The following is a 15,924-nucleotide window of genomic DNA, read 5'->3' on the forward strand; positions in this document are numbered from 1 at the left end:
ACCCCGCTGTGGGGAGGACGGTGACAATACTACTGGCACCTCTGTAGCCAGGTGGGCAGGAGCAGCAGTGCGCAACACACACACTCCTTGATTAGACCGGGGTTCGAGCCCGTTTACCACCAAATACAGAGGATGCGGAAAGGTCAGGGAATGACCACCGCATATCCACGGAGTAATATGGCCTTAGTTGCTAATGCTCCTAAAAACCAAATAACAACAATGACAATACTACTACTGTGCTACCTGCACACACGAAATGCAAAGCATAGTAAAAACAAAAATTTAAAAAAAAGTAAATAAATCTATGGCAATGAGAAACATATATTAGTATCACAAACTATACAATGTTTGACGATCGCCAACTCCATGGACCATTCATAATTTGTGAATGGTCCATCATGTAAACTTAGAAAACTAGAATAATAAATTCACTTGCATGGAATAATAAAATTACTTTAGCATTAGCATTAGTAGAGGCATAGGATGCAAGAAAGCAAGCTTATGCAGCATCAGCCAAAAAAAAAAAAAAACTCTCCCATTTCATCCCTCCATTCTTTTCAAATGCCTGTCCAGCTCAGCCTTAAATCTATTTAGGTTGTCAACTTCCACAACAAAAGATGGAAGTCTGTTCCACCAATCAACTATGGGTAAAGACAAATTTCTGCACATCTATTCTATAACTGCCTTTCCTCAATTTGAAACTCTGACCCCTCATGTTCTTAATCTCAGAAAGAGAAAGAATCCCATCAGCATTCAGCTTGCTCAACCCATTCAAGTCCTTATACACCTCAATCAGATCACCTCGCAGTTGCCTACTCTCTAGGCACTACAGTTTGCAGAATTTAAGCCTTTCTTGGTAAGAGCACCCCATTGTTTTCCTCACCAATCTTGTTGCTCTCCTTTCTACTCGTTCTAGCAACTCTCTACATCCTTCCTTAAAATGAGGCCTCCAGACCTGTACACAGTACTCTAGGTGTAGCCTGACCATTGCCTTGTGTAACGGGATAATCACCTCCCTGCCCCTGCTAGCAAAATTCCTATATATCATTGACAAGCTTCCAGGACCTGCCCTGGCAGCCCATCTGCACTGCTCAGCGAACTAAATATTTGCACAATTACCCAGGTGGTTTTATCACTTTCCACTTCCCTGAGTGTAGTACCACACAGTTGGTACGTTTCTCTTCAGTTATTGCTACCCGTATGCAGTACTTTGCATTTGTCAATGTTAAACTTCAGTTGCCACTTCTCAGCCCATTTTTCCAACTTATCTGGATCCAGTTGGAGTAGCATACTGTCTTTACTGTTGTTAACAACCCTGCCAACCTTTGTATCATCTGCAAACTTGGACATTAAACCAATGGACATCAATATCATTGATAAATATGCAAAACAACAATGGGCCCAACACTGAACCCTGGGGAACTTCACTAATAACATTTGTCCACGAAGAGCAGTGTCCATTGATTAACACTCTCTATCGTCTCCCACTCTACCATTCCTTTATCCACAGTAGCAACTTAATCTTAATGCGATACCACTCCAATTTGTACAGCAGTCTTCCATGTGCAGCAGTATCAAAAGCTTTCCTGAAATCCAACTATATGATATCAAAATTATTTTTGGCATTCAGAGTTCCTTTGTGACCACTTCATAGTAGCCAATCAAATTGGTCAGACAAAACCTCCCTTTAACAAACCCATGCTGTGTCTTAACTATTACTGCAGTCTTGTCTAAATGATCCTACAATGCTTCTTTAACCAGTGATTCCATTATTTTCCCTGGAACACAAGTTAAACTAACAGGTATATAGTTACTTGTGTCACCTTTTGAACCCCCTTTGTGAATTGGTGATACAGTTGCACACCTCCAGTCCATGGGAACCCCCCCTCAGTCGAAGGAAGCTCTCATAATTATGGCTAAGGGTTTGCTTACTTCCATTGAGAAGTGCTCCTGTCCAGAGCGCGAATCGGTCACAGTCACCTCACCCATCTTTATCTACTCACAGGAGACGATCCTCCTAAGTGTACGCACTGTAACGCTTTTCTCACAATCAAACACATTCTCATTGATTGTACACTATACAGTGACGCCCGAAAATCCTCATTCAGTATTATACGAAATCTTCAAGAACCTTTAACACTTCGTCATATTATAGGCAATGATGCAAATCTTCAAGAATTTTTCTGCTTCCTCAAAGAGATACAACTATATGATCACATCTGATATGATTCTATAATCACAATGTCTGAACTCCATACCTTTGATAGGCGCAATATGGCCCTAGTAGCCCTTGCGCCAGAAATAACAATACCAATACCAATACTTCCATTGCTGCCTCCTTTAATATAATTGGATAGATCCCATCCACTCCAGGTGCCTCTTTTATGTTTAACTTCAACAATTTATCCTCCACTTTGCTCTCAATTATTACAAAATCACTTAGCTCCTTGTTAGAGTTTGATAAATCTCTGGCACTCCTCTCATTGAATAACTTCTCATGTGTGAATGCAGATTCAAAATACTCATTCAGTTTATCAGCTACCTTAGCATGATCATCAATAGTCATATGTTAAGTGGTCCAATCTGATTCATCCCTTTCCTTCTAGAGTTTACATAAGTAAAGAACTCTTTGCTGTTTTCTTTGCATCCTTTGTCAAGGATTTCTCATAAACTGCCTTCGCCTGCCTAACCTCCTTTGTGACTTGATTACAGACCAGTTTATATCAGCCATAGGCTTCTGTGTCACCTGATACTTTATATGCATCCCATACATTTTTTTTCCCAGCCACGGACCTCATTAATTCATCTGATGGCCATTTAGGTCTAAACCTTTAACAGTATTTCTTAGTTGGAATGAAAAGCCTAGTAGCCTCCAAAATTAAGTCCCTGAAAGCTTTCCATTTAGAATTCAACATGGCAACATCATCAGTTGATCCCACTGTACAGAATTTAAAAACTGTCTGAGACCCTGTAGTTACCTTTACAAAAGAAAAAGCCCTTCCCTTTCGCCTTGATGGTAGTTACATCTTTAAGTAATTCCCACATCAGCACATTGTGATTACTGTCACCTAGTGGTTCCTTTATCTGCAAATTCTTAATGCATGAATAATCACTGCTGATAATCAGATCAAGAGTATTACTCCCTCTGGTTGCCTCACAAACATGTTGCTGTAGAAAACAGTCATCCAATAAATCCACAAAAGCCTTGCTAGTGTGTGAGTGCCCAACCCACAAATTCCAGTCAATCTCTGGAAAAATTAAAATCCCCCATTATAAGACACTCTGATTTACTGGCCCACTCTATTTCTCTGCACAATTGCTCGTTATACTCATCAGATTCACTAGGCCTGTAACACACACCTACTCTTATTTTTCCTTTCTCAGTACTTATGTCACACCAAACAGACTTAACATTGCATTGTCCAACAACATCAATTGGATGCACATCCTTAGATTTTATGTGTTTCTTAACTAACAGCATAACCTCCTCCTCCCTTTCTGTACACATTGTACTCCCAAAATTCCAGTTCTGCATTCCTTATGTCTGTGTGACACCACTTCTCTGATATCCCAACAATATCTGCCTTTGATGTCTTGACTAGCACTTCAGACTGTGCAAATTTATTAACTATACTCCTAGCATTAACTATACTCCTAGCATATACTCCTTGAGCCTTGCACAGTCTCCCAGGACCGAATTGATCGAAAGGCTCTCATCATATACTCCCTTCTATCGTGTTTGAACAGAATTGCAGACACTTTCACATTCAACCCTAACTCGAAAATTTTTTTCAACGTGGACCTGTACTTGTTGAGTAAATCTGCAGATCTCTTACTCTTAATGTCATTAGTTCCGTGTACAATAATATCACCTTTTGTGCCCTTAAAAAATGATATCCACTCTACAACATTATCAACTTTTGCCCCTGTCAGACATACCCTGGTCCTGTTCCACCTATCCTTCTTGCATAGTATATTCCCCGTCTCCCTGACAATAGGTCACCAACAATAACCAGTTCCTTTGGGACCAACACATTCTGCCTCTGTGTTGCCTGATGCACAGGAGTGGGCTCTGCCATTGAGCTGGGCAACTGAGAGCTTGATGGGCCCTCATATTAATTACTTCGATCGCATTTACCCTACACCTCAAGCTCTCAAAGACGCCCATCAGAACGCTGAGTTGGCACCTAATTTCTTGACACTCTAGACACCTAGCACACACAAAGGCTAGATCATGTCCTGTTTTAGAAATTACGGAACCTTATTACAGAATCGCTATAAAGTTGGCATTGTATTGTGCACATAAAGCAAATCAATGCATACTTTTCTATTCAGAGGTGCACATTCACTGTTCGCTGAGTGCAAAAACAAAAAAAAAAAAGGTGCGGATAATAAAAATAACTTTTCAAAATTAATATTATATCTTTCTCTGATCGTAAAATAAATTTTCAACAAACAAAATTGCTGACACCAGAGTAATAAAATTACAAATCGTTCTGTCAAATTGTAACAAAATGCAAAGAATAGTAAAAAATACATAAATGAATAAATATATAAATCTTCAGCAATGAGTAACATATATTAGTATCAAAACTGGACAGTGTTTGCAATTGCCGATGTCATGGATCAAAGGTGCGGATAATAAAAATAACTTTTCAAAATTAATATTATATCTTTCTCTGATCGTAAAATAAATTTTCAACAAACAAAATTGCTGACACCAGAGTAATAAAATTACAAATCGTTCTGTCAAATTGTAACAAAATGCAAAGAATAGTAAAAAATACATAAATGAATAAATATATAAATCTTCAGCAATGAGTAACATATATTAGTATCAAAACTGGACAGTGTTTGCAATTGCCGATGTCATGGATCATTCATAATTTATGAATGGTCCATCATGTAGACTAATGAAAACAAATAATAAATTTACTTACATCTTCAGCCTTTCTATCACAAGTTAGAAAGGAATGGGTGTAATGGTTAAATTTTTTTCATCCTCTGAGAAACTTGTAGAATCAGTACACTTGAAAATTTAGAATCACAGAATAGTACATGATTCTGGATATCAGCTGAAGAACTTTTTTTCTCTGCCAATAATGCAAATGAAAAATTCTGTGATTGGCTGAATTTTTTTGTTTTCCCAAGTTACTCCTTCAAGTAACTTTGCAACAAATTTTCACACCACAAACAAAAATAGAACAGATCCATATAAAAGGGTTACAAAATGTATTATTCGTGACCAGCGACCAAGCCCATTGCCGGTTGGCTGTATAGAAACAAAGCAATAGACAAGGGTAGAATGTTGTTGTGAAAATGGCAAATGAACCTTAAAACCACAAATTTAACGAAACTGCATGCTTTGGAGTGACAGAGTAAACACTTTGTTCTGCTCTCTGAACCACCTTGGGATACATGCTAATTACAAGAAGGTTTTCTCCCAGTGCACTGATCAGTTTCGGTTTCAGAACGTGAAATGCGAGGATCAAAGGTTCCGCAATTTAGATGTCTCTCTCATTGGCCTATAAGTAAGTAAACAATCTCAGATTTGTCGCTTACCGTTGGCACATTCATAATTTATTGATTCCAAAAATAGGCATGCATTGTAAACACAACTAAAAGCATATTGCAATAAATAAATTTTTTTTAATATTTTTTAAAGCTGATTGTCACTTAAACCATGGGCACCGGCAGCATGGTGCAAGGTAGTGCAAAGTGCACCACCTTCCACCATGGACATTTGAAGTCCAAAGGTGGTGCAAGTAAATCGAAGTAATATAATGGTATTACTTCGATATCCAAAGATACCACCTTTGGATATTGAAGTAATACACAATTTTTAATATTTTCATTAATTTATTTAAACATTAAAACAATACAAGTCCTTTCTCCCACCAATCATGAAATGTTGGTTCAGCTGTACACGTAAATCAGTCAAACTTGACTTAAATAAAAAAAAAAAGGGCTTTTTTTTTTTTTCCAAAGTTTGGTGAACAAAAATTTATTTCCACATGCACCACCTTGCAAAATATCCTGCCGGCACCCATGACTCCAACGCCCCCAACACGACAGTGTGATGGAGGGGAAGTCGGAATGGAAAGAGACAGCAGTGGTTAAAATATCTTACTTTTGCAAATCTTACAAAAACATATGACCATGGAAACATATTGCTAGGACACCTCCCTGGGCCTTAAAGGGGACCCTTGAAAGTGAGGGGCCTGAAGATTAAACTTCATTACCTTCACTGTAAATTTGCCTCTGCACATACTTCTGTCATTCTTTGCTTTTATAATTTTCTCATATACAAATGTATTTCATAAACTTGTTTGTTCCATGTGTTCTATTGCCAGATGTTTGGAAATAATATATTATTGTCATTTTTTGTGATTAATATGTATTATTATTCACATGCTTTCCTAATATTCAAATAAAGATAATAATCAATAAAACGTGTGTGTATAAGTGTTCCTAGGTCTAGCTATAAAAAAAAACATTCAACACCAAAAAACATTCAAAAACCTGGCCACCATGCTCCCACTTACGATGATACCTGGATACTCCACTGCCCCACTGAATCATAATAACTTGCTGGAGCTTGACACACAATTCTTTAATCTTTATTCTTTAGAAAACATTTTATGTTAAATAAAACTCATACTTCCTTCCATCTCTTCCAACCACAGACATTTTAATCAACATTTTATGTTGAATAAAATGCATACTCCCTTCCAACCACAGACCATTGTATGATTCTGGGTTAGTCATAAACTTCTCTTTATGGAGAAATGAATTGCAAAAAAACATTAATCATCATCAACTCCAAATATGGTAATTTCATTAAAAGTAGCTAACCAAGTAAAAGGTGAAAGACTATGAATTTTTAATATAACTTAAATTAGCAACTAGCTGGGATTTAGTTGCTTTTTATTAAAGTATTAGGATTCAAGAATGCAATTTACTGCTGCATTCTTCTGTAGATTTTTATGTTTTATCACTTAACCCTTTCATGAGCGAGTTTCACAAATGTAGTAGTAATAGAGGCATGTGATGCAAGAAAGCAAATGTAGGAGCTTATGTAGCATCAGCCAAAAAAAAAAAAATTCACACATCCATTTCCTCTAAAAGTTTGTCCAGTTCCTCCTTGAATTTATTTAAGCTATCAACTTCCACAATGACAGATGGAAGTTTGTTCCAGCATCAACTACCCGCTGGCTAAAGGCAAATTTCCGCACATCTATTCTACAACTGTCTTTCCTCAATTTGAATTTATGTCCCCTCGGGTTCGTAATCTGAGCAAGCGGAAGAATCCTATCAGAATTCAGCGTGCTCAACCCATTCAAGGTCTTATACACCTCAATTCACCTCACAGGTGCCTAGTCTCTCCAGCCGCTGCAATTTACAGAAGGGGTAAATGCACCCCTTCATTCCCCTCACCAATCTTGTTGCCCTTCTCTGTACTCGCTCAAGCAACTCTATATCCTTCTCTAAATGAGGCATAAACACGGGTGCTCCCTATAGTTAGTTTTCAATAAGTACTGGCTGTAGTGAGTTTTTTCTTGAAATTTTGAAGTTTTTGAAAAATTTAAACTTTGACATAAATGTATTTAAATAATGATTTATTTTTGACTTAACTTCTCAGAATTAGAATAAAATTATTCAAAAATCAAACTAGAATTTTAAAAAAATATAAAATATAGTTTAAAAAAAAGCTTGTTATTTTTTTATAGCAGTAATCTCCTTTACATCTATTTATTAATTATATCACTTAATTCGATTCATCACGTGGATCTCAATTCCAGAGAATTTCTACAATTTTGACTTCTTGACCAAAATCAGAGAGCCAAAAATGACTGAAGGTGCGATGGCTTTCTCTGATTTTTCAAAACTAATTTTTTGAGCAGCTATCTATTAAAATTATCTACTATTAGTTGGAAACATACATAAAAAATTATTTGAAATGTATGTGGAAATGACCTTGAAAAAACATAGATCCACTTACGTACGTGTGAAAAGGTTAAATAGTTCATTTTGTATTTGGTATATATCCTTTAGTGTAATTTCAGAATAGTAGTAGTAGTAGTAGTGGCATGTGATGCAAGAAAGCAAATGTATGAGCATATGCAGCATCAGCCAAAAAAAAAAAAAAAAAATCACACCATTCCCTCCAAATGCCTATCCAGTTCCTCCTTAAATTTATTCAACCTATCAACTTCCACAATGACAGATGGAAGTGTGTTCCAGCAATTAACCACCCGCTGGCTAAAAGAAAATTTCCACACATCTATTCTACATCTGTCTTTTCTTAATTTGAATTTACCCCCATAGATTCGTAATCTGAACAAGTGGAAGGATCCCATCAGAATTCAGCGTACTCAGCCCATTCAAGGCCTTATATACCTCAATCAGATCACCGCGCAGGTGCCTAGTCTCCAGCCACTGCAATTTGCAGAACTTAAGCCTCTCTTGGTAAGAGGATCCCTTCATTTCCCTCACCAATCTTGTTGCCCTTCTCTGTACACGCTCAAGTAAATCTACATCCTTCCTAAAATGAGGCCTCCAGACCTGTACGCAGTACTCAAGCCGTGGCCTGACCATTGCCTTATACAGAGGGACAATCACCTCCTTCTCCCTGCTAGCAAAATTCCTATATATCATTGACAAAACCCCATGACCTGCCCTGGCAGCCTGTCTGTATTGCTCAGAAAACTTCATATCTGCCTGCACAATTACTCCCAGGTCTTTTTCATTTTCTACCACCTTAAGTGTAGTACCACACAGTTGGTACGTTTCTCTGGGGTTACTTCTACCCATATGTAGTACTTTGCATTTGTCAAGGTTAAACTTCAGTTGCCATTTCTTAGCACATATGCCCAAATTATCTAGATCCTGTTGCAGTAGCACACTGCCATTACTGTCATTAACAACCCTGCCAACCTTTGTATCATCTGCAAACTTCGACATTAAGCCTGATATACCTTCATCAATATCATTGATAAATATACAAAACAACAGTGGACCTAACACCGAACCCTGTGGGACTTCACTAATAACATTAGTCCAAAAAGAGCAGCACCCATTGATTACCACCCTCTGTCTTCTAGCACTTAACCATCCTTTTGACCACTGTAGCAACTTACCCTTAATACCATTCTGCTCCAATTTGTACAATAGTCTTCCATGCGCAACAGTGTCAAAAGCTTTGCTGAAATCCAAATATATGATATCAAAGTTATTTTTTGCATCCAGTTCCTTTGTAACCACATCATAATATCCTATCAAATTTGTCAGACAAGACTTTCCCTTAACAAACCCATGCTGTGTCTGAATTATTGCTGCAGTCTTGTCTAGATGATCCTGCAATGCATCTTTAACCAGCGACTCCATTATTTTACCCGGAACAGAAGTTAAACTAACTGGTCTGTAATTACTCCTGTCACCCTTCGATCCCCCTTTGTGAATTGGGGATACATTTGCACATCTCCAGTCTGTCGGAACCTCCCCTGAGTCCAAGGATGCTCTTATAATTATGGCTAAGGGTTTGCTTAGTTGCTTTGCCGCCTCCTTTAATATAACTGGATGATTCCATCCACCCCAGGTGCTTTTCTTACGTTTAACTTCAACAATTTCTCTTCCACTTTGCTCTCAGTTATTACAAAATCATTAAGTATCTTGCTACAATTTGATAACCTTCTGCCATTTTCAAACCTTAATAATTCCTCACGTGTGAATGTAGATGCAAAATACTCATTCAGTTTGTTTGCTATCTGAGCAGGATCATCAACAGTCGAACCATCGATGTCAAGTGGACCAATCAGATTCATCCCCTTCCTTTTAGAGTTTATATAAGTAAAGAAATCCTTGCTGTTTTTCTTAGCATCTTTTGCCAAGGATTTCTCGTAATCTGCCTTCGCCTGCCGAACCTCCTTTGTGACCTGATTATAGATTAACTTATATCTGCCATAGGCTTCTGAGTCGCTTGATAATTTATATGCATCCCATGCATTTTTCTTCTCTGTTACGAGTCTCATTAGTTCATTTGACAACCATTTAGGCCTAAACCTTGAACAATATTTCTTAATAGGTATGAACCTTTTAGTAGCTTCCACGATTAATTCCTTGAATGCTTCCCACTTAGAATTTACTGTTGGTAACATCGTCAATTGATCCCACTGTACAGAATTTAAAAACTGTCGGAGACCACTGTACTCGCCTTTACGGAAGCAAAAACCCTTTCCTTTACCCCTGATGGTAATTAAATCTTTAAGTAAATCCCACGTCAGTACATTGTGAACACTGCCACCTAGTGGTTCTTTTATCTGCAAATTCCTAATTCTCTGGTTGCCTCTCGAACATGCTGCTGCAGAAAACAATCATCCAATAAATCCACAAAAGTCTGACTAGTGTGTGAGTGCCCAACCCACAAGTTCCAGTCAATATCTGGGAAGTCAAAATCCCCCATTATAAGACATTCCGGTTTACTAGCCCACTCTATTTCTCTGTACAATTGTTCATTGTACCCATTCAAGTCATTAGGCCTATAACACACTCCTACTCTAATTTTTGCTTTCGCAGTGCTTATGTCACACCAAACTGACTCAACAGTGCACTGTTCATCTATATCAACTGGATGCACTTCTTTTGATTTTATGTTTTTCTTTATTAACAGCATAACACCTCCTCCCTTCCTATCCTGTCTATCCTTTCTGTCACATTGTACTCCCCAAATTCCAGTTCGGCATTCCTTATATCTGTGTGACACCACGTCTCTGCTATCCCAACAATATCCGCCTTTGATGTCTTGACCAACACTTCAAATTCAAATTTATTTACTATACTTCTAGCATTGGTATACATGCACCTATTCTTATTCTTAATTACTCTAACACATCCCATGTACCCACCTGTTTCACAATGACTGCCATCCGTCCCTGAAACCCCCAACATCCCTCGCTCCAGGTCGCTACTTATTCTAATAGAAGTTGTGCAAGAATCACCTTCACCTCTGCCTACGGCTACTATTAAACTATTAGTCCTTGTATCCCCCCCAAGCTATCAGTTTTCCGACCCACCTAACACTGCCTCGATAGCATCAGCAAATATTCTTGCACCCTTTCTATTTAAGTGTATCCCATCCCTGTAGAAGCAGTCTCTCCTGTTAACAAGTACAGTCCAGGCTGAAAAAAATTCTATCCCTTGACCCTTGCACAATCTTTCCAGGGCCGAATTGATCGACAAGGCTCTCCTCATATACTCCCTCCTATCGTGTCTGGGCAGAATTGCAGACACTTTCAAATTCAACCCTAATTTACGGCTTTTTTCATCAGTGACCTGTACTTGTTAAGTAATTCTGCCGGTCTCCTACTCTTAATATCATTAGTGCCAATGTGTACAACTATATCACCTTTTGTGCCCCTAAAAGATTATATCTGCTCTACAACGTCATCAACCTTTGCCCCTGGCAGACATACCCTGGTCCTGTTCCACCTATCCTTTTTACAAAGGATGTTCCCCGTTTCCCTGACAATAGAGTCACCAACAACTACTAGTTCCTTTGGGACCAGGGCAATCTGCCTTGGGGGTTGCCGCTGTGTTGCGTGATGACCAAGTGCAAGCTCTGGCGTTGATGTGGGCAGCTGAGAGCCTGATGGGCCCCTCAATTTAGATCTTTCGAGGGCATCCACCCTGTCCTTCAAACTCTCATATAGGCCCATAACAACTCTGAGTTGTCGCCTGATTTCCTTACACTCCTTACATCGCGCACATAAAAAGACATCCCCCATGGCAATATCATGTTCCGTTCCAGATAGTTCGGCAAACATTTCACAAGTTGCACATTTTTTTAGGCTGTGATGTGTTGGAGAATCGCCCCCCTCAGTTCTCCCCCGAGTCACAGCACTCCTGCCACTTTGTGCCCGTTGCTTTGCTGCTCTAGTTTGGGGCATGATATTTTAAATTAATAAGATCAATAAATTAAATTAAATTAAATGTCAATACTACGCTATCTAATAGAAACAGTGAAGTGTATTACTGTTTCTATAATTATACGTTAGAGCTACCTAGCTACCTCAATTAAAAATTTGAATTCCCTATCACTATATACAAAAAACAATGCCTGCAAGATTCGAACGGACTAACGGTTTTAAAAAGTATTACGTATATCTACAAAAACTGTTTATATAAATTAAAATAAAAATAACCAGCGTAATTAGAACTATAAGAATGCGTATTAAGTACAATATAAAATAACAGTTATGTAAATAATACTCTTTTTGATAATACTCTTCTATTTTCAGATCCATTCCCATCATTTGACCACTGCTAGTGAATTAGTTGGAAGTTATGATGAAGATGATGAAAATGATGGTGATGATGATACTGATGGAGATACTAATGAATCTGCACTTGTTATTGCAGAAGATATTAAGCGACAAGCTCTGACAAAGAAACCAAAAAGAGAGGAAAAACCAAAGCCAAAGAAAGTCAAAAAAATTAAGTCAAATGAAATAATATCTGAACTGCCATCAAATAAGAAACCCAAAAGTAAAAAAGTCATCATAAAAGAAGGAAAAGTGAAAGGAAAGAATGTTAAAGATGTAAGTTATTTATAATTTTTTTGTAGAGTTTCAGTTATAAATATATATTTTCCAGCTTGTTATGGTTTCCACTTTTCCAAAAACCAAGAGTCTTTTTACGAAAGTTTACTTTTCTTCCAGCTTTTAGATACCGATAGGTGGCTTTGTCTCCTCATTTAGTACAGCATGTGCTGAACACATGATCTACTTGTAGGAGCAGCATCTCCATATTTCCTATGATTTCTTACTGTTTTATATTTGTGTAGTTTTTCTAAAATATTTTAGGTTAAGTTGTTGTAAACATATAGCGCACCTGAGGATTGATTTATTTTCTGTCAATATTTTTTCTTACTAATGTATTGGGTGTTATATATCTTCTCTTTAACATGTTTGCTACATTGATGCATATAAGCGTTCCATGGTACCCAAAGTTCTCTGCTGTAATGCATGTGAGTGTTATGGCACCACACCCAACATGCCATAAATGCATAGGCAGTAATTCTTAAACAATCAATATATAAGTGGTGTATAAGTTAAGGCACATGAAATGATCTGCTCAATTCTGTCAACACTGATTGAACTCTTGGCTATTAGCATCAACAATTCATTTTTTTTTTTTATATCTTGGTACACATTTTTATCTGGATTTTTTTTTTTTTTTTGCATGTTTTGAGGTTAGTTTATGTACATAGAATAAACTTTTGATAAAGCCCAAAAGTGAGTGTTCACTTTTCAGCATTATTTACAAATTTTCAAAATGTTCTTATTTCTCAACATATCAAAAATTATGGCACATCATTGAATGGATGGACTTCCTTGAATATAGATGCCTACAAAGTGCATTCAAAGTGCAATGCCTACAAATCATTTATTAAATTGTTTATTATCAGTACTTTTTTTTTTTTTGTGCCCACTCCCAGGTGCAAGCATATTTGGTGGCTGATTTTCTTTGTGTTAGATGCTGCATTTCTTCAGTGAATATATTACATTTGATTAGGTTTACATCTGTTAGATTGGTTCCTTTATATATTTTGATCATTAATTGTATAAATTCAACAGTATCATGTGATCTTTCCAATCAATCACTCTAAAGCCGACCGGGCTAGCCAGGTGGGTAAAGTATCGGGCTTGGATCAGAGTAAAAATGCAAAAACTTTGGGGGGTGCATTATGGCCACAGAAGCCGATGCGCTAACAACAAAAAAAAAAAAAAAAAAAAATCGCTCTGAAGAAATATGCAAATTCACTTTGTGAATTCCTTTTATTCTGCTTCCACATATACATGAAAGAAAATTTATTGTTGATGTATGCTGTAGGCTACTTTGCTGAAGAAAACAAAAGAGCATATATGGATAGTCTATGTGATCTTTATGAAAAAAAAATAATAATACAGTAATTGAATGATTTCTATTAGTCTAATGGAAAATCGTTCCAAAAGACTGAAAGAATGAAATATAAACTTTCGTGAAAATCCATCTACTGAGAGTTCTATTGGATAAGAATGGACATATACAAAAATCATCATGTAATGATAGGATGGTGACGTGATATGGTTGAAGTAAAAAGTGAATGTCACCTAGTAGGTGGTACTGAAAAACCGACTACCAAAGCAGTCTATTGCATTGGTAGTCGGTTTTAGTACTGATATTTTTTATTGCTGCCCCAGCATGCTAAAAACTTCACCAAAGCAAATTTCATTTTCCTATTATTGTACTTAATAAGTCAATTTATAAATCTGTCCTATCCCCAAAGAAAAGTTGGGAGTTCTTGACGACCAGTGGTTGTCGCTAAACCTTGAAACCAGTCACCCAGGAAACATTCTCCTCAAAGTGGCTATAACTTTTCTTGAAGCATGCAATGTGAAACCAGACATTATTTTTTCTGAACCCATGTAACTCCTCAACAAAAATTATATCCAACAATGTACTGTATCAATCAGCAGTCACCATTACAACCTGATTGTTCTCTTCAAAGAAGTATGGTCCAATTACTCTAAATTAGCATTAGTAGAGGCATTTGATGCAAGAAAGCAAGCTTATGCAGCATCAGCCAAAAAAAAAAAAAACCCACTTCCACTTCACCCTTCTGTTCGTTCAAAATACCTGTCCAGCTGAGTCTTAAACTTATTTAGGCTATCAACCTCCACCACAAGGGATGGAAGTCTGTTCCACCAACCAACCACCCGCTGGCTAAAGGCAAATTTCCGCACGTCTATCCTACAGCTGTCTTTCCTCAATTTGAATTTATGCCCTTTCAGGTGATTTTTCTGAGCTAGAGGAAGAATCCCATCAGCATTGAGCATGCTTAAACCATTCAAGGCTTTATACACCTCTATCAGATCACCTCCCTGGTGCCTAGTCTCCAGACACTGTAATTTGCAAAACTTAAGCCTTTCTTCGTAAGAGCACCCCTTTGTTCCATTCACTAATCTTGTTGCCCTTCTCTGTACTCGTTCCAGCAGCTCTACATCCTTCTTGAAATGAGGCCTCCAGACCTGTATACAGTACTCTAGGTGTGGCCTGACCATTGCCTTATACAATGGAATAATCACCTCCTTATCCCTGCTGGAAAAATTCCTGTATATCATTGACAACTTTGTTCCATTCACTAATCTTGTTGCCCTTCTCTGTACTCGTTCCAGCAGCTCTACATCCTTCTTGAAATGAGGCCTCCAGACCTGTATACAGTACTCTAGGTGTGGCCTGACCATTGCCTTATACAATGGAATAATCACCTCCTTATCCCTGCTGGAAAAATTCCTGTATATCATTGACAATACTCCATGAGCTACTCTTGCAGCCCGTCTGCACTGCTCAGAGAACTTCATATCTGCCTGCACAACCAAATGCAGGCAGATATGAAGCCTGCACAACCAAATGCAGATGCACCACACCAGATGGTTACCTTTTCACTATATAGGGGCTTTTGGTGGAGCTCCATTGGGTTAGTCTCCAACCAATAGCGAAAGTTCTACTTGTTAACAAACCAGGAAGCTGAAAATGGGCCTCTTCCGATATAATCAAAACATTTGCATCGTTTCCAAAATGTCCATAAATTGTCTACAGAACTGTACTCGAACAATTTTATCGTGATTTCTTACCTCATGGGCAAATTCAGTTGAGTTGCCCCTGAAGATCATTGTGCAAAATTCATCTTAAACTTCTATTCAACATTCCCAAGGCAATTACTTGCCTCCTAGCTGACTAGGATGGACTTCGCAACGCTGCATTTCCCACTGTCTTGATTCTCAAATGTGAAAACTTTTTTGACTGTTGATGATCCTGCTCAGGTTGCTGACAAACTGAATGAGTATTTTGCATCTACATTCACACGCGAGGAATTCTTTAAGA

General features: G+C 37.7%; 1 protein-coding gene across 1 annotated transcript in view; it reads left to right on the forward strand.

Annotated features, from left to right (window-relative positions):
- The window catches only part of LOC150087003 (uncharacterized), a 293,648-nt gene that overhangs the window by 162,281 nt on the left and 115,443 nt on the right, over positions 1-15,924 (forward strand). Inside the window, exon 4 of the mRNA XM_090371738.1 lies at positions 12,297-12,596. Within this exon, the coding sequence (XP_090227864.1) occupies positions 12,297-12,596 (300 nt within the window). The remainder of the gene's footprint in view (positions 1-12,296; positions 12,597-15,924) is intronic.

Source organism: Mastigoproctus giganteus, chromosome 4 (assembly GCF_048544385.1).
Source record: "Mastigoproctus giganteus isolate SK-2022 chromosome 4, ASM4854438v1, whole genome shotgun sequence".
Classification (NCBI taxonomy): domain Eukaryota; kingdom Metazoa; phylum Arthropoda; class Arachnida; order Uropygi; family Thelyphonidae; genus Mastigoproctus; species Mastigoproctus giganteus.